Source organism: Belonocnema kinseyi, chromosome 1, assembly GCF_010883055.1.
Source record: "Belonocnema kinseyi isolate 2016_QV_RU_SX_M_011 chromosome 1, B_treatae_v1, whole genome shotgun sequence".
Taxonomy (NCBI): domain Eukaryota; kingdom Metazoa; phylum Arthropoda; class Insecta; order Hymenoptera; family Cynipidae; genus Belonocnema; species Belonocnema kinseyi.
Window position 1 is genome coordinate 105,499,501 of NC_046657.1, and position 27,796 is coordinate 105,527,296.

General features: G+C 33.5%; 2 protein-coding genes across 4 annotated transcripts in view; one reads left to right on the forward strand and one right to left on the reverse strand.

The window, feature by feature from the left end:
* Positions 1 to 7,044: 7,044 nt before the first annotated feature.
* On the forward strand, positions 7,045 to 9,093 carry LOC117174438 (ester hydrolase C11orf54-like). Its single transcript, XM_033363564.1, has 3 exons — positions 7,045 to 7,378; positions 7,478 to 7,647; positions 8,497 to 9,093. Exons 1-3 carry the CDS (start codon positions 7,333 to 7,335, stop codon positions 8,668 to 8,670), a joined length of 390 nt encoding a protein of 129 aa, XP_033219455.1. The 5' UTR covers positions 7,045 to 7,332; the 3' UTR covers positions 8,671 to 9,093.
* A 12,030-nt stretch (positions 9,094 to 21,123) lies between these two features.
* LOC117174233 (sodium-coupled monocarboxylate transporter 2-like) overlaps positions 21,124 to 27,796 on the reverse strand; it is a 30,866-nt gene continuing 24,193 nt past the window's right edge. For all 3 annotated transcript variants that reach the window (XM_033363117.1, XM_033363126.1, XM_033363136.1), the window contains exons 14-15: positions 21,965 to 22,123; positions 21,124 to 21,756 (exon numbers count right to left, since the gene is read on the reverse strand). In XM_033363117.1, coding sequence (XP_033219008.1) covers positions 21,642 to 21,756; positions 21,965 to 22,123 — 274 coding nt within the window. In that variant the 3' untranslated portion in view covers positions 21,124 to 21,641. The remainder of the gene's footprint in view (positions 21,757 to 21,964; positions 22,124 to 27,796) is intronic.

Below are 27,796 nucleotides of genomic sequence, written 5' to 3' on the forward strand. Positions count from 1 at the left end.
CTTTCCCAAGATATAGAGGTAAAAAAATGTTACGAAGTGTTGACCAACAAAATAAAAAATTTGCAATCCGCAATGATAAAGAAACTTATATAAGATTTTAAGTTGTTGACCAGGGTGTAATAATATTCTTGTAGATGGAAGTCAAAATTTCAGTCAATTACTGGTCAGTTTATTGAAATTATGTCTGAGAGATTCTCAGTCATGGTAATGAGTGGGTTGATTTTGGTTTTTTGTTAATTTGGAAATTGGCGCATCTGAGCACATTCGAAATTCTATACTGAAAGCTCTTCATAATGCAAACTTTTTATTTTGTTGGTCATCACTCTATTAAATTTTGTTACCTCCATATCTCGGTCAATTTTTAAATTTTCAAAAAAATTTATGGCGCATATGAGATCATTTGAAGACAAATGAATCCATGCCCTCAACTTTATACTGCACATCACTGTTGATGATTTAAAACCTACGTTACACTGCCCCCGTCCCTTCCAAAATATGCCATATTTGTTAATTAGCTAGCCCACAATTTTTTAGGAATGGCGCATTTTAGCGCATTTGAAGTTATAAAAGATAGATTTGATGAATTCGAAAAATGTTATTAGTTTCGAAACATGACGCCAAATCCCCCCCCCCATTTTGATTGCTGATAACTGAGTTATCAATGTGGCACAAAATTTTCTCTTTATAACGCATATGAGCGCATTTGAAGATCTTCAAGGTCATGTGATTTAAATTTGGATTTTTCAAACGGGCGTCACACCTGATATAACTCCTACAGTTTTGCGGCGCACAATTTTTTATCGGGGGCGCATTTGAGCGCATTTAGGGCGCAATTTAGTGGGCTATAGAAACCCCGAAAATGAAGAGCGGGAGAGGCTGGTGTAACTGACCTGCTGGTTAAGGAGTTTTGGTGTGGTTGAAAGAGAACAGGAGTAGGGGTGGGAAGCTGAAGGATGAAAAAGAAAGGTATTTTAGAACGAATGGACTGCAGATGGATCAAGAGAGAAGAATGCACGAGAAAGGAAAGAAGGTACATTAGATGGTCAAGTAAAACGGCATGGAGAGAGGGAAAGCAACAAGGGATAAGAGAATAAGAGGGTCAAGGTTTATGAGGAAATATCGAAATTACTAGTTTTTTTACAATCCAGTCTGTAAAAAATAGCAAACAGAACGAGGTTGAGAAATTAGATATGTTATTTTTTACGCTCTTGGTAATTAATTTTTTTCTTTATTCATTATGTGTCTCCTAAGGTTTTACATGGCTTCCATTCCTTACGATACTTCCGCATACGTATTTTTATAAAATCTTATCCTTACTGTTTACAGTTATTTACAACTATTTACAGAAAATCTTGTATCTAGATCCTTATTTCTGTTTGTTACGATAGCGCAATTAGGGACGTGTTAGCGCACGATTGAGCGAGCGATCGAAAACGAGACTTCAAGTGTGAGAGATAAAGAAAAAAGAAAGAGCGAGAGAGAGAACGAGAACGCAACCGCATCCCAATCTACTTATGCTATTACATAACCATTACATTTTGCCATTTTATCACATGCATTCTTTCATTCTTTCTCATTTTCTCCTCTAGCAACCTCCAACTCCTTCATCGATTCTTCCCCTAAGCCATTCTCACATAGGAACTTTACCACATTCTCTTGACAGCTTCCTTTATCTCTCATGCCTCTCGTACATCCTCCCATATTTCCTCCTCCTATTCATAGATTCTGTATTTTCTGTTCTCTTTCTTTTCCCAATATATTCCTTCTCTTAGCTCGTTTCCCAATCTAAATCTTGCTATTCTTATCCACATTCTTTCTCCACATCCCTTTTATAAATACTTTGGTACTCTTTCCTTTTTTATTATCTTAAACCTAATATTATATACTGATTCATCAAAAGTCCCCCATCTTTCTATTAATTGTCTTTCCCTCTATTTTGTATCCAATTTTTTATAGTTTGCTCTAGTCCCGTCTTCTTTATCTCTAGCACTAAAAAACTTCCTCCGTTCTTTTATCTTCCCTTTCCCTCCCTCAGTTTCGTCTTAAATTTCCACGCCCTCTTTCCCGCTCTGGTATTAAATTTAACACTTTGCGTTTCTCCTCCCAACATATATCGTGGCGTCCAACAGTCTACCTATTGTGTTCACGTTATGTAGGGGAGAGGGTTTAGTCGTGAGACGGGTTTTGTTTTTGAGCTATAGGTTTTTACTGGTTTAACCAAATCGAAAGTTCTATAGACCGTTGGAAAGGTAATTAAAATATACAACTTTCATCTAAAGAAAGTATGGTTATTCCATAAATACTAAAAAATGTATGACCAATTTAGTGAATGCATGATTTTTTCAGAAAAAAGTGGGTTACTTCTGAGACACCTAGAAAAATCCATTAAAAATGGAAAAATATCCAGTAAAACCTAGATAAATATTTGCAAATATGAATTTTTATTAATTCTGAAGGCTTTTAGTAGATAATAATTATTGTTATAACTGGCACTTTTCATTGTTCATTATCATCTTCTCAATCAAAATCACTATCACAATGTTTGCAAGTGTAGAAACTTGCACGCATATTTGCACATCCGAAACGAAGTGGCCGCTTGCACGAAATATATTTGATAGAGTTAAAAGCGGTTAATGTGGTCGGCAAAAACTTTAAGCAAATGGTGCAAAAGTCTGCTTCTTAATCCGAGAGTGGTGATGATTTTGTTTTAGGACGCTGCTTCTTTCTCCGCCGCTGCTGCTTTCTCCTTCAAAACAGCTATGTTTTCTGGATAAGTTAGCTCGCTACTCTGCATCATTTTTGGGCCACGTTTCGACGGTTTTTTGTGGTAGCAGTGGCTTACAATGGACCAATTTCATATAAAATCGATGAAAAAGTGATGGCACCTGACATAACTGATTCCGATCGAGATGTGGGTAGTCCAGATGTTGACGGTTCAGATGTGACCACTTCTTCTTCCCGACCGATATTAGTCTGATTAAAAATAATACACCGCTGTTCATCTTCTTCGAAATCAGCGTCAACCGCAACTGCTTCAGCATTTTCTTCAACTTCTTGGACAAAATCAGCATCAATGAAGATATCGGGATTGAATGGAGAAATGACCGTTGCAGCAAGGCCCGATTTTATTATTTTTGGCGGCAACGCCAAATCCAATGTTGCACACACAAGCCCAGCAATGTGCCGTATTTCCAAAAAGTATTTTTCCTTTTTGGAGTTGACATTGCTAAAAATAAAAATGAATGGCTTAAAACACAATTTAAATGGTAAATAAACACTTTATACTAGCAAAATTAACGATATTTGACCTTGGTATACGCTGTCAATTGTATACACTGGGAAAAGCAAAGTGTCTCACAATTAAGCCAGTAATATGTCTCACAACCAAACCATGACGCCACTATGAGGATGACAACAACAAAAATTTTCCAACCGTATATTGGCATAATGTAATATTGCATCACAAAATATAAGGAAACCACTAAATACTCATGCATTTCACTCACCTTTTTCAATTCATTCACTCGGAAAAATGGCACTTTGCAAAAAATCAAAAAAAGTTTTTTCACTCCATTTTTGCGCACGATATTCGCAATTGATACAATAATGCGTTTATTCACTTCGATGTAGGCACAAACGCTAACTCAGGACAAGAGAAGTTCGGAAGTAGTCGGGTCGGCCATGTTGATATTGCATGGCAGAGAAAATCGACTGTCTCACAACTAAGATTGTCTCACAACTAAGCCCTCTCCCCTACCTTTCTTGTAAACTCTCAATCGCTTTCCTTTATTTCCATCCTTATATCTCTGCTCAATAACCTTAGACCGGCGATACCAGCGTATCAAATCACCACCACATTCTCCTTCTCCAATTTTTTTATACCCGTCTTTTTCCTTTTCCCCATATTTGTTTTATTACAGCTGCAGATTTTTTTATCCTTTTTTCTTATAATGAGCTCTATGATCTCCATTTGTTTGCAAATTATATCCCATATATTTAAACTCTTTTACTTCTTCTAAACTTTATTCTCTTCCATCTCCTCGTATGTCCTTTCTTGCTTCCCGTCTTTTTCTAAATCTCATTATTGTTGTCTTTTCTAAATTTGAACTCATATTTCTCCCATCTAAGCATTTATGTAGTCCTGTAATCAAGCGGATCGAAAAAGGCAAGCCGCATATAGTTGTTGGTCATAAAACAATAAATGCTTGACATTTTTTTCTATTTTATAAGTTTCAAAAAGTTGTTATATTATGTCAGGATCAAGGTAATTTGAAGGTCAACTTTGTTGAATTGAGAGATACCATCTTTTTGAGCTCAGATTCTTAAAAAACGGGAAATTTTACGTTTGGATATATCACGGGTCCCAGAAACCTCTAGAGGTCATATGTAGGTCAAAAACATTCTTAAGAATATGAAGGTAAAATCGATCATTCTAAATTCCCTGAAAAGTATCTGGTATGGTAGTTCTTAACAGAAGAAATGACATTCGCACTTAGGTTCACATCCAATTGCAGAAGCTGCTGCAATTCTGACGCAATTCTCCTGCAATCGTGCATGCAGTAAGTTATGACCCTGACCCTGTCTCTCAATACAGATTCTACACTCCACATAAAAGAAAATCACTTTGTAGATCTTTCGCCAGTGAAAGAACACGTTATTCGTGAATTTATTTTATTAATGACAGCGTATATATGACCTTCGAGTGAACTCTAGAAGTCAATGAGACCCATGGGTAAAAATATATTCGGACGTGAAATTTCCCGCTCTTTCAGAATCTGAGCTCAAAAAGAACATATCTCTCAAATCAACGAAGTTGATCTTTAAATGGCCTTGATCCTGACGATTAGACGTCATATGGGCTACGGATTCGTGATATACACACCTGAAAACGTATTTTGTAAGGATCATGACCTCGATATGAGCAAACCTTAACAAGCTACTAGGTTTAGAATTTTAAATAATGTTTTTGACATTCATTTGACCTGTATAGGTCACTGAGACCCATTGCTAAAAATATATCTAAACATGAAATTTCCCGCTCTTTCAGAATCTGAGCTCAAAAAGATCATATCTCTCAAATAAACAAAGTTGACCTTCAAATTACCGTGATCCTGACGTGTAGGGATCATAAGGGCCACGCATGCGTGATTAGCGCACCCGAAAACGTATAGTCCACTTGGTTTGGTCGGAGGACTTTTCGATTTCATTGTGTAGTCCTATATTAGAGTTTTTTGTCGGAAATGTGGTTTTTTAATTTGAAAAATTTAATTTCATAAAAGATTTACAATCTTTAACCATCTTCTTGCGTTTTTAAGTCTAAAATTGATATTTTTGATAAAAAATCATGGGACTTGAACGTATATTTACAATATTTAATCAACTATATGTTATTTTAATATTTTTCGTCGGAAATTCTTTTTTTTATAAAAAATAGAATTGATTCATTGTCTGTATATCGTAAAAAAAATAATATGCACATATATTAATTCTGAAGTTAAAACATCAAGTTTCTTTGAATATCATAAATATGGTCATTTTTTTTATTTTAAATAATAGATACAATTAATTACGAAAGTGTTGCATTGATGCTGATTTCATATTTTCAAGTTTCGTGAGACATAAAGAATGTGTAGTTTTCTAGTTTAAATCAAAAAATTAATGAAAGTTTGGAATTTATTAATTAAAAAGTGTCTGTAAAAAACTTTTAAAAAAATGATAATTACGAACCATATAACTACAAATTCTTACCTACAATATTTTGTGACTTATGGTATAAAATCAATTAATGTGAAAACTGGTCGTGGCATAAAATAAGAGAGTTTATTGAAATACTGGAAAATGAGTTTAAGTATTTATTTCAGTTTACGCAAAAAATATTTTAAATGACTCATCCTGCACATAAAAACTATATCAATAATGCAATAAAGTTATTATTTGTGAATATTTTCAAATATTAAAAACCTACTATTTCTGAAAACAATAGAAATATTGAAATAGCGAGTTTCTTGCCATCCAGTCTTCAGAAAAAGTAGCAAACATAACAAGTTTGTGAAATTACATATCTAGCATTTTTCACGTATTTAAGAACTTGATTAAATTTTTTAATTTTGCATTGAATCTGACTTAACTGTATTTCGATAATCCTTTTAACACCATGAAAAACAGAAATAAATCAAAATTTGTCTGTCTCTATCTCGTACAGTTTCTTCTTTTTTTCAAATTCTTGGTAAGTAAATTTTTAAAATTTCAAATTAAATTTACCTATAGAACCGTTTTTTATTAGAAAGCACAAACGGCAGTCGATCCAGAAAAATTGAAAATTGTGCCAAAAACATTGCACGTGCCATCTTTGGATGAATTAAAAACTGGTAAATAAAATCTCTCTTAGTTATTCAAAAGACAAATTTGCACTTTCAAACAAAAGAACTAATGATTTAAGCAAATATTTTAGTTTTACATGAATCACTTTCAAAAAACTTTGCTGAAGTCAAAGTCGAAATTGTCGACTCTCCAGACCTTACCAAACCGCCTTTCAATCTGGCATCTGCTGGTAAACCTCAGTTTCAAAAATAAAAACACTCGATTTCAAAATTTCAATATCCTTTTTAATAGCCCTGTTATTTTTAAGGAATGGGAGGAAAGCCAACAATTTTAGATATCGGTGGAATGTCTTTTTACTCTCCTGAATTCCAAAAGAATAAATTATACGACATTAAAACTCTCGTCAATCATTTGGGCTATAATGGGACCCAATTTGTGATTGGTGCTGCTAATGGACCCTGGTCTTATTTGAATAAAGATTGCGATGTTATTTTCTAATTCAAAATTTTACTAAGAAAAGTACCGAATTGTCATAATTTTAATTCTTTCGAATTCATATTTTCTTTGGTATTTGAACAAGGCTCAAAATTTTATAATTATTAAATCTAATATTGATAACAATTTGAATTTACTTGAAAGATATTTTTACAACATGATTATTGGGGAGCGGATTAAAGCCACTGTGAAGTGAGCTACCGAGCGCGGCTCGGTTCTCACATTGCTCGCCAGCTAACTTCACAGTGACTCTAATTCACTCCCTGATGATCATTAATAAAATCCTTTAATTTACAGGTTAGGGTAAACGTAATTTTGGATAATCCGAGACCAATCGCAAGATCCTATATTAACACACTCGATAAAGCTCGAGGAAGGATTGAATTTCATCCCCTTTATTTAAATGAAACTCGATTTTCCGTACAGGGAAATTTATTTTTGAGTGAAGGAAAACCAGGAAAGGTTCTAAAAGTTAACGCCAAGAAACGAATAGGCGAAAATAATTTCGTTACTAGCATGAGGAAGGGTATTGAAAAACGCTATGGAAATAAAGATCTTGTTGGTGAGTCGGAATTTCACATTCATTGATTACCATGACATCGAAAAACTAGTCAAAATTATTCAATCAATATTTATTGGAAATATTTTAATCCTTGATCAGCTATTGGTGGAACTTTCGTAGTACACACCGGAACGATAACACATCACTTCCGAAACTTTTTAGAGGAACCTGTGCCTGAAGGTAGCAAGTTAAGAAGGATCAAGAAATTCTACCTTTACGACTTTCCAGCTCCGGAGAATGCCGTGGGTACTTTCATTTCTACAAAAACGGTAAGACAGAAAAAATTGGCACTTACCCGCCTGTGAGAGCCGAGCTGCACTCAGCAGCTAACTTCACAGTAGCTGTAATATGCTCCATGTTTATAAACAAGGATTAATAAATGGTTGCACTCAAGTTGCGGTCTAAGGTCAAAAAACCCTTTGAAAACCGCGGTCACTTTAGGTCGGAGAAGTTGCGTTCCAAGCTCGCTTCCCCCACCCGTGTGACGAACTCTGGGCAGAAGAGACGGGGGGGGGGGGGATTTTCTCGAAAGCAATGAAATGTATACGTACGTATAGAAAATCACGATAATTAGCAGTGTCTTCTTGTATATTGACTTATTGTGATTGACAGCCTAACTAAACATAACCTAACATAACCATCAATTTATCGGACACCGATAAAGTTTTAAATCGACAAAAAATTAGCAATTCAGTAAAAATAAAAGCAGTCAATAATCTTTCGGAATGGCCATTAAAACTGTACATGACAAATTAAAAAATAATTATGTTCGATATTTGACCGCAGATGAAATTACTTGCAATCACAATAACATGAGCCATGTCTGAAAATCATTAGTATCAAGATTGCCAAAAAATGTGTCAGACATGTATGATGCCTTAGACAGTATTAAAATCAAGACCATTGAAAAAGAAAACTTTTTGCTTGTAAATGATAGAAAAGTAAAAATTGTAATGTTTTCCACAAGTGGAGAGGGAAAGAAGGCTCTGAGGGGAAAGGTCTCTAGCAGTCACTGATCTGAGCCCGCAACTTGACATTTGCCACCTGGGAATTTTGACCATAGACTGCAACTTGTGTACAGCGTTAACAAATTACAATTTCATTTATATTTTTTCCAGGAACTTGATCTTTACCTGGAACACTTTCATATGTTTTCTCATCTAAACAAAGCCAACAAAGGTGGACATTACGTTCAGGACACTACCCCTGAAATTGTAGAATATGAAGGATATTTTACACCCGGAGAAATTCTTCACAAAGTAGATCAGGCTCCGCCTTTCACTGACATCTAAAATTGATTTTTTTTCGAAAATTAATATTTAAAGTGATGAATCTTTAACGGCTGGGTATCGATATCACACATATCAAATCTACACATTGTCAAATTTTCACATTGCGTGCAGACATTAAATTAAGGTAGTCCTCTACACATTTAATTCACGACATGAGAGCATGCACATGAAGTCTACACATTCATCTCGCCACGCGAGAGTCTTCACATTTAAGTGTACACATTCATGTCAACACACTTAATTCACCACGTGAAAAGTCTACATATTAAATAGTAAGTCAAAAAAGTCTACACATTAAAATCTACACATTAGTCTACACAGTAAAGTCCGCACATAATAACTCTGCACATTAATTCTTTTGAATTGTAAATTTAATTATCTGATACATCTACGCGTTAAAATTGTGCACATTAAATTGTACACGTTCAACTGTGTACCTATTTATAATAAACTTTTGTTATCAAAATACGTTCAAAATGAGAAAAACAACTTTTTGGAAAAACGACACAAACTACAATATCATTTTAACTAATAAAATTTTTCATCCAAATTATATCTTTGAATTTTCTTAGAACCACTTCTCGCTAGGATGCGCATTTTTATCTCAAAACGTCAAAAATAACATTGAAAATAAACAAATTAAATTTATGGAAAAATGAACAAGGTTGCAATAGAATTTATAATAAAATTTTTTTACATTCTCATAATTAAAGATATTAAATTTTTGTAAAATTTGACCCCACCTTCTTTTTGTAAAATGTTCACGTTTTAAGACCTATGCTGCCGTACAAACTAAAAAGATACACAAGTCCTATCTGACTCGAACTGAGAAACTCGAGAAAAACTTCTTGCTACAATAATTTTAATATCGAATCAAATATTTGATAATTAAGATACGCTATTTGGGCAAAAATAATGTGTCTTATCATATTTTGCAATAAAAAATTGACTTTTTAAATCATTTATTTTAGAAAATGGACTTGCGATGTTTTACTAGTAGCGGAAAGTCACTTTTACAACGCAACAAAGATACAAAGTTCGTTAGGTTCTTTTTCATGTGTATCCTGATGACGTATTGCCTTCCTTGTACACCTTTTAGGACACGCAAAGTGCTTTGCGTATCTTTTTCTGTTGTATTTTTCAACTTTTTCGACTTTCCTCATTTATAAACAATACTTCTTTGCAATAAATATTAATAATTAATAGGTTTTATGAACACAGATTCAGCTTTCTCTTACAAATCCAACGATAGCAAAAACTCATTTTTATTAAAAATGTCACTTACGTATCTTTTTTAATTTGGACGGAAGTGTGTGTCTGTAGATTGTTTGTCTATTATCACAAGAACTTTCGAAAGAATTGAACGATTAGATGGGCCTTTAATACAAAGAATGAGAAAAGCGTTGACGGTTAAACACCCACAACACTGACATGACAAATTTTGGAGCGTTATTCAAAATTCAAATTTTGGTGCTACAGAAAATAATAAAAAATATAAAATTCCAGTTTTCGATGAAACTGTACAAGTCTATGGACAAACGCCACAAGCTACAAACAAAATTTGTTGAAAATTGAGTCACTTGTCCTGGAATACGAAAAGCTATTTATGAAAAAGGGTCCTGGTTCAATCTCTCTCTCTCTCTCTCCCTCTTTCTCTCCCTCAACCCCTCCCCCTCTCTCTTTTCATACTCTAAACTAAAGTCCAAGGTTGTTAGCTACCCATTTTGGATAAAAATTCACACACGAAAATTAACATTTTAAGCCAAATGACGCACGATATGAAAAAAACAGTCACAGAAGAAAAATGTTCCTTTTTGTATGCCCTAAAGGATTATCATAACAACTTTTGAAATTTTCTTGAAAAATCAAAAATTCAGTGAAAAAAATGAAGACAAGTTGCTGTTTGAAAAAAAACTACAAATTTTTGATTAACAATTTTTTGACGGGATGCTTAGGTTTTGTTTAAATTGTGAAAAATGACATTAAAAATAAAAAGCATGTTTGTAGAACGAATCTGGTTGCAATAAAATGTTTTAAAAAATTTATTTTTTAAAGGATGCCGCTTTTTTAATTATGAAGATAAGACAATAAATATACTTTTGTTTTAATACCAATGAATATGATATATTGTAATAATATAAGAGTACATTTATTCAAATAAGAGATGTTAGTGTAGTTGAGAATGAAAATTATTGCAAAATAAGGAGCAAATATTTAAGTAATCATGAAAAATAAAATTTTTTCATCATTTTGCAATATCTGAATAAGTAATATTAGGCCGAGATGCATAAGTAAATTTAATTTACATTTGATATAATAGTGTTGAAAATAATGTAGAAGAGTTCACATTTTGGATAAAAAAGAATGCGATGCACGAGATCGCGAGTTAAATACATAATTGAGCGCGAAGCACGAGTTCCAACAGTCGCGCGCCATAGACGCGCTCAAAATTACGAGCGAAGCGAGCCGCGTGTCTAGCGCGCGATGAGTCTGCCCGCGGGGCGGGAAAATTTTTATAAATAAAAATTCAGTCAAATATTATGAATATAATGAGTTTCGAGTTCCATTGCAATATTGTTGTAACTAAAAAATTATTCAAATAATTGAATAAAGCTATTGAGTGACCAGTTGAAGTAGATTGGTTTCAGAACTTAAATATTATCGAGCATGTCCGCTTCAATATCCGAAAATAAAAATGTAGGCCAACTAATAAAATAGATCAATGCTTTCAAAAATATCCAGTGCAACAAGAAAATTTGAACCGGTCTGTCAACGGTTGCCGCTGCGTGCACCAATAACCATTGCGGTTGGTAAAGGTTCGTAACCTCGCATGCGCGAGATGATTCAAATTACCCTGTCGCACTCAAAAAGTTTTTAAATATTGAAATTTTGAATATTAATCAAATAAAATATTAAATTTTAGCGAACAAGATTAATTTTCTACCAAAAAAGGAAAACTTTCAGTAAAATAAATGCATTTTCAACCAATAATAGAATGGACAGAATTTAAGTGAAAAAAGTTAATTAAAAAAAAAACACAAATTTTCAACAAAATAGTTAAATTTTCAACATAATAAATGAAATTTGAACTAATATGATGAATCTTCAATTTAAAAAATGAATTTTTAACTGAAAAAGATACATTTTCGAAAAAAATGGAAGTTAAATTTTCAGTTTTATATATATATATATATACGAGGTTGGTTCAAAAAATAAGGTAACTTTATGGATTTCTCAAAAAATATTCATTTATTCCTCAATATTTATGTTGTCCCCTTCAAAGTAATCCCCCTCAGATATAATACACTTGTGCCAACGCTTTTTCCAATCATCGAAGCACTTCTGATAATCATTTTGTGGTATAGCCTTGAGTTCTTTCAGCGATGCAGTTTTTATCTCCTCAATCGTTGAAAATCGATGTCCTTTCATGGGTCTCTTCAGTTTTGGGAAAAGAAAAAGGTCACTGGGGGCCAAATCCGGTGAATATGGAGGCTGAGGCATGGCTGTGGTGGTGTTTTTGGTCAGAAAATCTTTCACAAGCAACGATGAATGAGCAGGTGCATTATAGTGATGCAAAAGCCACGAATTGTTTTTCTAAAGGCCTCTCGGCCTTCTTGGAACAGCTTGTACCACTTATACACATTTTTCTTACTCAGAGTAGACTCACCGTATGCAACTGTCAACATTTCAAGAGTTTTAGAGCACTGGATTCCATTTTTCACACAAAATTTAATGTAAACTCTTTGCTCCATTTTTTTCGAAAGAAGAAAATCGCCGAGCACACCAAACCCTTCTAACCTTTTACGCCTCAGCCAGAAAAACAACACGAGCTATATAGTCAAAACTGTGAACATATGATCGTGACGAGTATACCAACATAACAAAACAAAAAATTTTAAACTTGAATGTACGTAGCCCGCGAAAATTAAAAAGTGACCTTACTTTTTGAACACACCTCGTATATGTATTTCTCCTTAGAATACAGTTTTTACCGAAATACATGAATTTTAACTAAAAACGAAGTGTTTAAATTTTCAGTCGAAGGAAATTAATTTTCTATAAAAAAAAACAAAAAACAGATTCATTTACTTCTAAACAGTTCAATTTTTTACCAAATAAGATAACATTTTCACCAAAAGGTATGCGTTTTAAAGCCAGAGACAAGTAAGGATCATATTTTTAATAATTGGTAAAAATATGCAAAATATACAAAAAATTGTTTGAGATTGTAAATTCTCCTTCAAACCTGATGTTTTTTGTTTAAAATAACCGACTTCCCGTTTGAAATCATGTTTCAAATATAATGATTTTTGATTTAGAAATGTTAATTTCCGGTAAAAACGTAAATTATGGTACGAAATTTTTTTATGTTTAACACATAATAATTTTTAGAATTAAAATACCTATGTCCGGTGTAGAACGCTAAAGAAATCTAAAATAGTAGTAAATTGGGAGACTTGAAGATGATTCCTATAAAACAAGTATAACAATTTTCTTGAACTAAATTGACAATTTAAAAGCAAAATAAATATTGTGATTGATTAAAAACTCCTCCCCTCATTTCACCCCACTCCCTCTACTTCCATTCACTCATTTCCGTCTAACTTCCTCTCTTTCCTCAGCTACATCACCCTTCCTTACCCTACACTTCCCCTACTTTCTCTCGCCTTATTTCCCCAAACAGACCTTCCCCCATTTCCCTTCACTCCCTCTTCTTCCACTCCAGTAATATCTCCTCACTCCCCCAATAATCATTTCCCTTCTATTTACCTGCTTCTCCATCCCTCATTTATCCTTACTTTCCTACGTCTTCACCATGCATTTCCCCACACTTTCCCCACTTTCCCTCCTTGCTCTACCCCGATGCTCACTCCATTCCCATCATTTCACTAATCCTTTCGTACTTCCCCTTTCCTCATTTCTCCTCGCTTCCGCTAGGGGCCATTCAAAAAATACGTGATATATCTTTCAGGAACTTATGACCCCCCTCCCTTGCGTTATACCTTTTACATTCGTTTTAACATGTATAATGATACTTCGGCAGACCCCCACTCACCCCTGCATGCATCACGTATTTTTTGAATGACCCCCTATTCCTCCACCCATAATTTCCCCTCAAATACCCTACATACCATATACTCACTTCCCCTTACTACCTCTCATTTCCCCTACTGCACCACCTCTCATCACTCTACACTTCCCATACTTCCTCTTTCCTTATTTTCCCTAACCTCTACCCTAATTTCCTATAATTTCCCTCCACTCATTTCCGCTTATTTCTATAATTTCCCCTTACTTCCCCTGCTTCCTCTTATTCCCCTAACCTAATTTCCACTAATTCGTCTCCCTTAAGTTCCCCACCTTTTCCCATCCCTCATTAACCTCACTTCTCTAATGCCTTACCCCGAATTCCTCCACACTTCCCTTACCTCCTATTTCCGCGGCCCACTCCGCCTCCCATCATTTCCCCACACTTTTCGTACTTCCCCTCCCCTAATTATTCCTCACTCTCAATCTTCTCTTACCCGGCACTTCCCCTAATTCCCTCCTCGCATTTCACCTTACTCCTCCTGCTTTCCATCCCATAAGAGGTTTTTTCCAGGGCTACAAAACCTTAGTCAAACAAACTAATTTAAAAAAAAGCATCCTTGCGAACTATCTCCATGCCATTCCTGATCCTAACGTGGACTAAGGTGCTATGACAGGCTAACGTTATTTACGCATAGATGAGAACAGCTTCGCACGTCATATACTTTCAGAATTTTATTAAAAATAATAAAAATAATTTGCAAACCAAAGACTGTTCTAATATCATTTTTAAACATTTGTTCAGTCCCTAATTATAAAATAACAGTAATGCATATCTAATATGTTTTATATTTATATAAATGGAACAAAAGGACCGCAGAGGTCGATAAATCTGCGGAGCGTCACAAATGTTGACAAGACTGGCATGGCACTGCTTCGGGATTGTGATTATGGGCTGGTCGGCAAACAATGCCTAATTACATAATTATCGTGTCACAGGCCGTAATTAAGACACATTGCTCCTACCGGCTGGTAATTCATTACGCTTAATGTCTTGCTTGCCTTTGTCGATTCAACATGGCTGACAGTTGCGAAGTTTCATCTAGATATAACTGAAAAATATCACCAAAAATCAGAAAAAATGGTCAGAATTGCTGTACCTTTTGAGAAAATAAAATTTTTGATTTATTTAAAATTGGACCGAGGGGTCAGAGAAACAGTGTGTAACAGTCCATTTTCTCTGTTCCCTCAACAAGTCTGACAGTGGGGTGTTTTTCTTTTAAAGAAAATTCATCCGAAAAATACTTATCAAACATGACTTCTTGCAGTATTAGTTGAATTAATATTTTTTTCTAATCGTTATCACTAAATAAATAAAGAATTTTTATAACTAGGGTGAAGTAAGATGCCGAGAGCAGCGAACTTTTCTACATTATGATCAATTTTATCACATTAAATGTATATTATATTTATTTTTGTACCTCGGTCTGGGACTGCTTTTTCAGATTTATTCCATGTCAATAAATTTATATTAATAAAATCCATGATAAGCATTTGGTATTAAAAAAAACTATTTTCACTCTCTCATTTTTATAAATAAAAAAGTGCGTGCCCTATACAAGAAATTGTTATTAAGCATTTTATTGAAACTTGTGTTGTTCTCCATAAATTTTATTTCTTTATTCTCAATGTTATTTTTTATTATTTAAACCAAAAATATTACCATTAAAAGAAAATCTACTCGTCCTATCTAAAAATGATTAAAAACAAATCTGAAGATCCTTTTTCGGTGAACATTTTTGTCTAATAATTTTTTTTCTTGCCTTGTGTCGCTTTTCAAAAAATTTAATTTTTTTATTTTTAATGTTTATTTTACGAATAAAACAAAAGCTACGCATCCTATCAAAAAGAGACTCATAACAAAATTAGTAGATTTGTTTAGGGTGAACGATTTTAGTAAATATATTTTTGCATATCCCACATAGTTTCGCGGCAAAATTGAATGTTTGATTTTTCATTATTTTTTGTGAGATCAAAATTTGAATTTTTGACTTTTCTACAAAATCCAAAAAGTTGTTACGATAATCTTGTACGGTTTTCAAAAATCAACATTTTTCTTCTCTTGACTATTTTTTATATCGTGCCTTGTCATGCTCAAAATGTTCATTTTCGTTTTTTTTTTTTGGAAATGCTATAACTCTAATAATTTTCTTTTTATTGAGAAAATTCATGAAGATAAATATTTCGAGTGTCCGTGTACTATAAATAGCCGTACATAGAATTTTTTAATCTTGAAAAAAATGGTTTCAACCATTTTGAAAATGCCCACATTTTTTAAAAATTAATCCAAGATAGCTTGTTAGCGAACTAGTTCTTTCTTTTTAGGCTATAAAAAAATGAGTAAAAGCAGAATCCAATCGGATCAATCTTTCAAAAGTTATCGTGCCTACACGGTACAGACTACAGACAGACACCTTTACAAAAAATCTTTTACCGATACCTTCTCATTGGAATGAGAATGTCAACATTCATTTTGAACCAAATAGTTTAAACAATGTTTCGAATGTTTTAGAATGTTAAAAACGAATTTTCAACAGATCGGTAATATTTTCAAAAAAAAAGGTTTAATTTTCAACTCAAAAAGAGGAATTTTCAACCAAAAAGATTGACTAATTGGCTTTAAAAATGTTTTCTAATGTATAACAAAATAATACAATTGTTTCTAATGGAAATTTTTACGTCGAATCCTATTTTCAACAATTGAAAAGTTAATCTTGACTTATATTTTCACAAAAATAGTTTGTTTATCAATAATAATTTATTTTACTTTTAACCTCAATAAAACCATACACTATTTTAACTTATATTTGTCAATATTTTGTAAAATTCATATAATAAAAATACTAAAATGATCAAATGTAAAGTGGTCTAAATACAGACCTTTTCTTTTTGAATTTATTAGTTTATTCAAATGTATCGTACCCCACTCTTATTCTTTGAACATTGTAAAAAAGGTCAAAGTACCGTTTACCAGACTCTTTCTGGAAATTATTTAATCCCTGAAAATATCACGCTGATTAATGCTAAAGTGTCAATTTTAGACACAACTCTAGATAATGAAATTGTTTTTTAGAGAAACTGCAATTATTCAAGCAATTTGTTTTTAGACTTAAAATTGTCGCTCTATAATCTCCAAATTGAGAAATTATAAATTTATTTGAAGGTGACAGAGTTCTGTTCCCATTTCCCACACGAATTGGAGACACGACTCAATGCTTTCTCAGAGCAAGCAAGGGACTTAGTTGCGTTCAAATATGATACGTTCGAGGATTTCGTAGTCTGTTTACATGACTTTGCAAATAGTGACGGGAATCGAAGCCAACCGAACCGAAGAATTGATAAATTAGCTATTCCGTCAGTCTATCAACGCCAGTCACGTACTTGATCTTAGGTTTACTCCCACGTTTGTAACTTTAAATTTTTAATCAATCTCGTAGCCAAATCTAAATTGTTCAAAAATTCGTTTATGCTCTTCTTTAGCAAATCAGGACACGTTCATTAATTTCGTAAGGATGATTTTTTAAATTTTAGACCCCCCCCCCCCCTACTGAAAATAGAAAGATTAAAAAATATAGAAATTGGGGGACAGGAAAAGATAAATTTATTCCCTCTCTCTCAATGGGTCACTTTGCATCAACCCATCAGTCCCCAACGTTGCGTAAACAAAACATTTTTAAAATGATTTTTTTCAAAATATGTTATTGATTGAAATGAATTATTTTTTCCCGCAATTTGTTCCTAACAGTACGGGGATAATGTGTTTTATGAAATACGTCGATATAATCGAATTGTTTATTTTTTGCAAATTTATGATCTAGGTTGAAGTTTGGGATTTCCTCTGTTATTTTTTCATCGATTTTATTTTACGACGCAGAATATAATGGGATTTTCCATCTTGTCAATTTAGATTGAACTGGGCTAAAATTAAATAAGATATAATATGATATTTGAGACAGTGTTTATAGTTTTGGCATGCGTGACCTGGTTTATTATTGTTGCGTCTACGCAACGTTGGGATTCCCATTAAGAATGCGTCAATGTGCCTTCAACATCTCGCCGTGGGTCAGTTCTGTGTGATTATTTATCGTAAATGGTAATAAGAATAAGTGAAGTGCAGTTTTGAAAAATATTGAACTGAATTAAGTAAATTACTCAATGTAAATATAAAATATGTATTGTTTTATTTACTCAGTTAAGATTTTTCTAAAAAAAAATTTTTTTGTAATAGCGATGTCTTGGAAAAACAAAAGACCTCTGTCAACTGCTGAGATCCTGGCTATACCCGTGCAGAAATCGCCCGATTTCAAACGTAATACCGATCTGGCCCCGATCGGATTTCCCGATCTGGCCCTGATCGGTAGAACTCTGTTGCCCATAACTGGGACCGACCGAGCCAGACTGATTTCCTACTGAAACGCCATCTCCATGCGCTCGAAGGACTAGTGCCTCTTGATTTTTTCTGGTAGTTCAGTGAAATTTGTATACATACTACTCGTTTATAATATTCTAGCAATGATTAAAAATGCATAAGGCGAGTAAGCCACGTGTTCGGAGGCACCAAACACCAGTCAGTAGACCTCGAAATCTGTGCGAGGAAGATGGGAGTGAGTAATATTACACTCTGCGGGCTCATTGAAACGTAACCTCAAATAAATTATTCATGAATTAAATTATTTTATGTAAAATTAGTATATTTACCATCAGATGAGTCAAATATTATTATATGATGAAATTTATTAAGTTCTTTTGTTTTCAATTATTATTAAAGAACTCAAGGTTCTCGATTTAATGTAGAGTTAGAATTATCAAATCTATTGACAAGAAATGAATTGCAGTATGCACAAAATTGTAATGTTTTTAAATTATAAGATTAAAATATATGATACAATCGATTATGTTATTGAAGCTTTGATTCTGTATTAATAATAAATTTATTACAGAAATATATTAAGGACAACTTTTCATAACATTCCAGCAAAAACTAGTTACTCAACTGCGCATGCGTGGCATTCGGCATCTAATTGGTTTCGCGCGAAGTTTTAAATATTAAACAAAGTTTTTTTTCTTTTTTATTATAAACAATGAAATTTCAACTTATAAAAACGTCTATTAGGTCGAAATTAATTAATAATACTAAAAATTAATTAAATGGATATTCTGTAAATAATATTTAAAACAACCAGAAATATTTATTTTAAAAATTTTCATTTTTGTTTAAAAGTTGTTTGGTGTATATTTCTTCTTAACCAATTAAAAAAAAATAAACCGATCTAATAAATAATAGCGCAATTTTTTGGCGAAAAAATTATCTACAACCACCTTCTTGAATTTTTCATAAGTAATGCAATTGACAGAAAATTGAATTTATTTGCAGTAAAATGTTAAGAAATTGTAAATCATAGCTTATTTCCCGATGATTTTCTTTGGAAGCATTCGACAATGTCAAGTTGTAGGGAATCTTTTTGCGAAAGAACTTTTTTTAATTTTTTAAAAAGTTTGATAGGCAACATTTTTTTCAAGAAATTAAAATTGCTGCTTAAAATATTTCTGGTTATCATCCAGTTTTTTCATACAAAACAAACCTTTTCCTCAAAACTGGTACCACCCACAATAATTTTACGTTTTTCAAAAGTATAATTCAATTTTGTATTCTGAAACCTTTTCTTTTCGTGCCTGTAGTACGTTAATTTTAACTTAAAATAACTTAATTGGAAATTCAAAATATTAAGGTGGCCTTCGGAAGGAGAGCACTATTCGATAGTTTCGAGTTTACTTATATTAAATCTCCATTTGTCAAATTCATGAATGGATTATAATGAGACTCACCGTGTACCGATCGGGCACCGATAGGGTTTCCCAATCGGGTTTCCCAATCGGGTGTCCCGACCTGGCCCCGATCTGGGCGTGTGTTTCATGCGCGGCCTGGCCCCGACCAGGATTCCCGATCGAAACCCGACCTGGACTGGTCTGGCCTCGATCGGGGCCAGACTGAGATTTCTGCACGGGTATTGGAAGAGGATGACGATTTATTGCAGGCTGATACCATTGATGCCGTCTACATCTATCTTTACCACCCAGTTCCAAAAAATCAAAGGTATGTAAAAATACTATAAAAACTAATTTAAAGAAAGGTCGTCTGAAATGGAAAAAAGAGAACCCAATATATACAACAGAACCACGAAATGAAGAAAAAAATAATGTTGAAAAAATTGAAAATAGAATTGGCAGTAAAACCCCTTTCGAAGTGTTTTCATTGTACTTCAGTGACGATGTGTGGAAAAAGATCATTTATTATACAAAGAAATATGCTCACGATAATAATCGACATTCATTTGAAATTGATAAATTCATTTTTATTATTAAAAATTCATTTGCTATAATGTTAGTATAATTATTCTAATTTCGTTTAAAAACTTATATATTTCGTCTTTTTCGGTTAAAAATTCCATGAAAAATCTTTTTTGCTTGAAAATTCAACTATTTTGTAAAAAATTCATTGTTTTGGCATAAAAACTTCACGTTTTGGATGGATTTTTCTTCTTTATTGACTGAAAAATCTTTGTTGGTTGAAAATTTCACTGTTTTGTAAAAAATTCGTCTTTTTGGCATGAAAATTCGTCTTTTTGGTTTAAAAATTCATTTTTTGTCCTGGAAATTTCCTCTTCTTTGGCTAAAAATGCAACTGCTTCATTAAAAACGAATTTTTTATTAAAGATTTTCAAATATTTTTATGAAAATTCATCTTGTTTGGTTGAATTCAACTGTTTTTGGTTTAAAACTAATATCTTGTTTGCTTATGATATCAGCTATTACATTTTTCGTTGCAAATTTGAATATTTAACGGAAAGTGGAACTATTTGGTTAAAAATTCATTTTTTTGTTAATGATTAATCATTTTGATTAAAAAATCCTTTTTTTTGTTCTTAAAAATTTAACCATTTTTTGAAAATTCATCTTTAATTAATGTTTCAAGTGAAAATTTTCTTATTCCATTTTTAGTTGATAGGATATCTTTTTTAGTTAAAAATTCTTTCTTGATACAAAGTTAAAAAATGACAAAAGAGTGTCAATAGTGTCCTGAGTCCGAATCCTAAAATGCCACTTTTTTAATTTAAAATTTCTAATTTTCTACAGATAATTCATTTATGTAATTGCGCCCGTAGCTGTCAGCGCAAGATTCAACATTAATTTTTAAACAAGGTTTTTATCAACTGTAAGAAAATAATGGAAATTAATCAAAAATGCAATAGAAGTTTTAATGTACCTTTTAAGGAAGTAAAACGAATAAGGTTTATAACAAAAAAAAAGAGAATGTAAGAATAAAAAGTGCAAATTTTGATCCAAACCCCAAAACTTTGTTTAATTCAAATTTGTCGAGACCGTTTGATCACTAATAGAAAATTTAACAAGGTTTATTATGCGTTAACGAGAGAGACAATGTCCTGAGGGCATTTGATCTTTGGCTTCCGTATAAACACGGGTCACTGAAAATCACTGGAGCTTGAAAAGCGAACAAATTCAGTTACAGAACTCGGTGTGAACTAGAATTTCTTGAAGTTTAGTTTGCTTCGACAAACTAAGATTCAAAATCAAAGATTTTAGAAGCTTAATAAAAAAAAATCATATTCATACAGATCACAAATGCAGAAAAGATGCCAACAATAAAACTCCCTATAACTATATAGGCTTGAAAAAAAGTTTCCTATAAAAAATGGAACTAATACAAATTATTGATATACTTAATCTGCAACCTAATTAATTCATAAAATATATTATCTCTCGAATTGCTAGTCTAAGTTTTACAAAAAAATGTTTTTATTGGCAATTATAATAAAAAATATTTTCTTTAGCGTGTTACTCTTTTGAGATTGTTTCAATACATTTTAAAAGTTCGTTACTGCGGTGTTTTCATTTTGTCGACGGTTGATAAAATTTGATAACTGAGATGCTCTTCTCCATCTTCCGGTTTGGTTGTAATCTCTCGGTTTCGGTAACCACCTGGAATTTTTAATTAGAAATTGTATCTATTTTATTTGGGATGAAAACAATGTTTGGCGATAGGTAACGAAAATATGTCAGAATCTTTTATAACGTTAATAATAATGTGAATAAGTTTATGTTTTAAAAAAAGCTCACAATCTAAGAATTTAATTATTTTTTCAATCAATTTTTTTTGTATTAAAAAGTGTAAAACAGAAAGTTTCACCTGTGAATTACAGGAGAGAGCAAGGCTCTATCAACCGTGGATGGATCCAGTGGACCAGTTAACCAACTAACCATCCCACCAACTACAAGAACCACTGCAGTTCCTAATCCAGCGAACCAGTGATAAGAAAGACGATAAAGAGGAAATATGTCCTCTTCGCTAAAAATAAAAAGAGAAAAATTAAAGAACAAAAGATCTTGTTATTAAAATTGGACTTAGTTTATAATAATTTTTCAATCATTTACAGAAATTAATTCTATGATCAATTATATTAATTTTTTTAGTAGGTTATTCGTTGACATGAAAAAAAATATTTTTTTAAAATAATTCCGTAGAAATTCAATCGAGAATTACATATCCATATTTAAACTCAAAATTGAATTAATCCCAAAAGAATTAAAAAAATTCCAAATAATAGAAGAAATTCGAAAGAATTTAAAAAATGAAAATAATTCGAAGGAATTCAAACCTAAAAATCATTCAAGAGAAATCAGAGATTTTAACAGAATTGGAAGTATTCAGAGCATTTGAAAAATCAAAGAAAGGATGAGCATTCAAGAAAATACAAAAAATTCTACCGAATTTTAAGTAACTTAAGAAGATTAAAAGAATGGAGAAAATTTCAAATACATTGCAGTCTTTACGTACCGAAAAAATACAGCTATTTGTACCGAAATTTCCGCATATAATATTTCGGGACATAGCCCTTTTTTTGGGTCCTACTACTCGTACCGAAATTTGGTACAGGTAGTTACGTATTTTAGAAAAGGTCAATTAAACTGAATTTGTTTCAATGGATTTAAAGCAAATTTAGAAAAATTCAAGAGAAACCAATTATATAAAATAAATACAAATGGATTAAAAGTAACGCAAGGAATTCAAAATTGTTTATAGAACTCGTCATAATTCACAGAACTAAAAACATTTGAAAATTCTCAAGAGTTCTTGCAATAATTCATGAATCTCAAGAGAATAAAAAAGAATCCAAAAGAATTGAGAGAATCGAGAAAATTCGAAGAATTTAGATATTTCAAAAAATTTAGGTTATGAAAAAAATTCAGAAAATTGAAAGAATTTTAAAAAATACAGAGAAATTAAATTAAATGAAACTTCTTCAGTTAAAATTGATGAGAATTTAAAAAACCAATAGAATTTAAAAAAGTCAATTGAATTGAATTTGTTTAATGAATTTGAAACAAGTTTAGAAAAATTCTAACGGATTCAACAGATTCCAAAGAAATAAAAAATGTAATTGCATTCAAGTGGAATTGAAAATTTAGAAGAATTCAAGGAAATTTTAACAATTTGAAGGATTCAAACAAATTAAAAGACCTCAAATAATTTCAAATAAATGAAAATAACTAAAAAAATGTGGAACAATTAAAATAACTACAAGAATGTCTGAGAGATAAAAAAAGTCAATTGATAAGAATTTAAAAGATTTTAGATAACCAAAGGTATTGGAAAAAATCAAAGAATCAAAGAAATAACATGAATTCAAAAAAATACAAGGAAATTACACGAATTAAAAAGAATTCAAGTTCTTTCAGAAGAATCGAAAGAATGGAGGAAAGAAAATTCATTATAATTCAAGCAAATTCAAGAAAAGCCACTAAGTTGAAAGCAATGTAAATTAAATTGAAGAATGAAAAATTCAAATGATTCAAAAAATTTGAAATTTACAAATAATTATCTCTTCTCAAAGCTAATCCAATTAGAAATATAAAATTATCTGAATAGATTTTTTTCAAAACAAGCTTGTTTAGTAATCTACACTAAAAAGAAACGGAATAATTCTTTCTGAAAAGGTGGCTTGAAATACTAATAATAGTAATAGGCTGTGGATATATAAAGCGAAATTTCGATACGCATAGACAGATTATTTCGGTACGCATAGACGGATTTTTACGGCGCGATCAGCTGCATTTTTTCTATCCAAATAGCCGGACCTGGAAAAGGGGCTACTTCTACCGAAATTTAGGTACAGATAACCGCGTTTTTTCAATGCATGTAGCCACTCCCACAATAATAATAATGATAACAACAATAACCCTACCGAAGGTGTTCCGCGTTGATGTCGCGGTAGGGCTTGAGCTCTCCTCTCATGACTTTGACGGCAATGTTGGAGGTAGCATTGCTACTGACAGGGCTTCCCATGCCAAATAGGCTGATAAAGAAGAGGAGAGGGACTGAGTAGAACACCAAAACCCATCAATGAAAAATGGAGAATATATTAAAGATTTTGAAACGCTTGTCGCTTCCCGAGGATCGTCGGGGTGCCCCTGGAACTACCACTGGGGGCCACAGCATGCGGGACGTTGTCGATGGTGAGCTGCGAGATGGTCAGACAGATCTCACTAACCAAACAGCTGACCAGCAAGAACATCTGCGACAAACGGTAAGCAATGGAACATCAACTGTGCCTGCTGAGGATGCTTTGGCTAGCACTAGCTATTTGCAGCCAACCACCTCGACAGAAATACCGTGGAAGAGCATCAATTGGGATACCACAATGAAAGAGGAATTGGTGCGCCTCTATTACGAAAGTGCGAAGTTTGAAACAAACAAGGACAAAGGATACAATTTAAGAACAAAATTGCTGCAAAGTATACTAATATACAAAAGGTCGCACTAAGAGATCTTATCGCTAAGGTAAAAGACATCAGGAATAATCTACATGTTACAGAAGACCGAGCAATGGAGATTAAACAACAGGTTGATTTGGCGTGGAAAAACCACGGCAATGAACATCAGTTAGAGAAAGCCGCGACAAACGGTCAAGCAGGAGCAATTGATGTTCTTCCTTAACCTATTGATGATCCAACACCACCACATCCTCCAGAGGTGGATGACCTTATACAACCAGAGGCAGAAGCAGAGGTTCAGCAACCAAAAAAGCGACGAAAATGGATATACCATATGAACAGAGATGTTATGCGCCTTTATTTTTTAGCAGAGAAATGTGGGGAAAGTGTGAGGAGAGAACATCAAAGACTCTTCTTACTTGAATATTTCGGCTGTTGAAATAGCTGCTATCAAAATGGAAGTGGAACGGCAGCTTCCTATTGATGAGCTCGCCTTGGAAGATGTGGATAACGAAGACTTGATTGATGCTGAAGGAATAGGTGCTAGGGATAATGAACATCATGCACCGGATCCATTAGAACCACATCCGGATATTACTAACGATGATGTAGATAGGGAAATCTCAGAAGAACTGCAGCACCTGGAAAGGAATTTTGGTCATGCTTTACTAGAGTTCAGATATGTAGAACCAACACTGAGGCATTCTCTGCCCAAAATGAACATCACAAATCATCTGCGTACACTAATAGCACATATCGACAGTAAGGTTTTACCTACGTATTTGAACGTAGCACAAAATGCGTTAGAGGTGCAAACTCTTGTATACTGTGCAGCTGTAGCAACCGTTAGAACGTTGGGCCCAAAAACTAGGCCTGCAAATGCAGTTTTTGTCCCAGCAAGGGATCGAGATCCACCATGGAAGATCAGGTTGGATATGGATGTCAGAAAATTAAGGTGCAAATTGAGTCGATTAACTCATTATAAAAAAGGAAAGAGAAACAGAAAGCTGATGAATCATGTTACTAAAATCATCCACCCTCGGCACATCGAGACAGTAACACCAGCAATATTGGATGAGATTTTAGACTCTCAACGATAGAGACTTGATGTTTTTACTGCCAGACTGCGTCGGTACAACAAAAGTAATGCACGAAGGCAACAAAACCAAAACTTGCAGACAGATGAAAGAAGGTTCTATCGTGAACTAAGAGTAAAGCCAAATAACCACCAAGGCACCGAAGTCCCTCAATTGGAAGATATGACTAACTACTGGTCGGGCGTTTAAGGAAAAATGAACAGATGCAATTTGGACACTGCGTGGTTCAAACTGGAGGAAGCAAGGGCAAGCAATAGCCCAAAAATGCATCTGACAAACAACACAGCTTTGGATGTTTCAGTTGTCTTGAAGAAGGCAAGTAATTGGAAAGCTCCAGATCCGGACAAGATTCTCGTACAAGTACCTGACGAGTGTGCATCTTGCGTTGGCAAGGTGTTTTCAGAAAATCATTGAACACCCAGATTTGATGCCAGGTTTTATGCTCCAAGGTACTACGTATATGATACCAAAAAAACCAGACGCTTAAAACCCATCTGACTTTCGACCGATAGCCTGTCTTCCAACAATTTATAAATCGCTTACAGCTATTATTGCAGATAAGGTATATTCTCATTGTGACAAGAATGACATTCTTACAGAAGAACAAAAAGGATGTTGTAAAAACTCACGAGGCTGTAAAGATCTAGTCACTATAGACGCTGTTGCCATGACTCAAGCTCGTAAGCATCAAAGGAACTTAATATTGACTACAAGCAAGCGTTTCCTTCCGTTCCGCATGACTATTTGCTTGAAGTCTTAAAACTTTACAAAATCTGTCCACGCATTATTGACTTTCTAAGCCATGCGATGAGGCTCTGGGGTACAAGAATCAAGTATTTTGATCATGGACAACTAAGGATAACTAGATCAATACACTTTACGACGGATATATTTCAAGGAGACTCCTTCAGCGCACTGTGGTTCTGTTTAGCATTGAATCAATTGAGCAAAACACTAAACAGCATGTCTCATGGGTTCAGAATTCATGATAATGAGGATGGTCATCAAGTGACCCATCTTCTTTACATGGATGACCTGAAGCTGTACACTAGTTCAGGCCAGAAACTGCAGCAAGTGAATGATGTCACAAAGCAGTTTTCCAATAATATCCACATGGATTTTGGACTAGATAAATGCAGAACAGTGCATTTAATCAGATGGGAATTAGGGACCGCAGAGTTAGAGAACGAGTTCGAAAATGACATCGAGGCAATGGCTGCAGGCGAATCATATAAATATCTGGGTATTCTTGAATCTAAGGGTATTCAACATACGATAATTAAAGCAAGCCTAATGACTGCCTTTACTACGAGACTTAGATTAATTATGAAGAGTTTTCTCAACTCGGCAAACAAAATCGGGAATTATACATCAACAACTTGCCCTAAACCTAGGACTCTTAAAAGAATGGGTGCCTTTCTATAGATACATTCCAATGCCCGTTTGAGAAAGCAAAGATTACGTCTTATATTGGGATGTTACTATCCAAACGGATCATTACATCCGGGCCAATCGACCTGACATCGTGATGCGGGAAAAAAACGGTGGAAGAATCTATATCATCGACAGTGCTTGTCCGCTTAACCGAAATTTGCAGTCAACCTATACAACCATATGGAGGAATGTGAATCATGCATCCACTCATCCCATTGTGATTTCAGCTACAGGCAATGTGCACGCAAGATGCATTGAACATACTGAACATTTAGGAGTCAGTAGGATATTGGCAGCAGCTTAGAAAGCGGTTGTATTAAACACCTGTCGCATTGTAAGAAACTTTCTTGATCATCAGGAAGCGAGCGACTAAAAACCCGTGGAGTAGCAGATGGCAGCTCTAAGAAAGCATCCGGAGGTAACTGTTGTCACCTCCAAAGCTCGTGGTCGCTCGTAATTGTATACCTGCAACATCATCGCAGGAGGTTTCAATCATCGTATTAAATTATTTGAATTAAGTTATAACATTCTAATCTGATCAGTCACTTGACTTAGTCCGTGGCTATGATGTATCACCGGGTTTACCCGAGTAAAAGTTTAATAAAACCACAATAATAATAATAATAATAATAATAATAATAATAATAATAATAATAGCCTCGGTGGCTCAGTTGGTTAGACACTTGGACTTCACCTCAGAGGTCCGGGGTTCGATC

Excerpts from the sequence above, each read along its gene's own strand:
- LOC117174438 (XM_033363564.1), top strand. The coding sequence starts at position 7,333 with ATGAGGAAGGGTATTGAAAAACGCTATGGAAATAAAGATCTTGTTG. Across the intron at positions 7,379-7,477 it reads TGGAAATAAAGATCTTGTTG|CTATTGGTGGAACTTTCGTA; the intron begins GTGAGTCGGAAT and ends ATCCTTGATCAG. Across the intron at positions 7,648-8,496 it reads CTTTCATTTCTACAAAAACG|GAACTTGATCTTTACCTGGA; the intron begins GTAAGACAGAAA and ends TATTTTTTCCAG.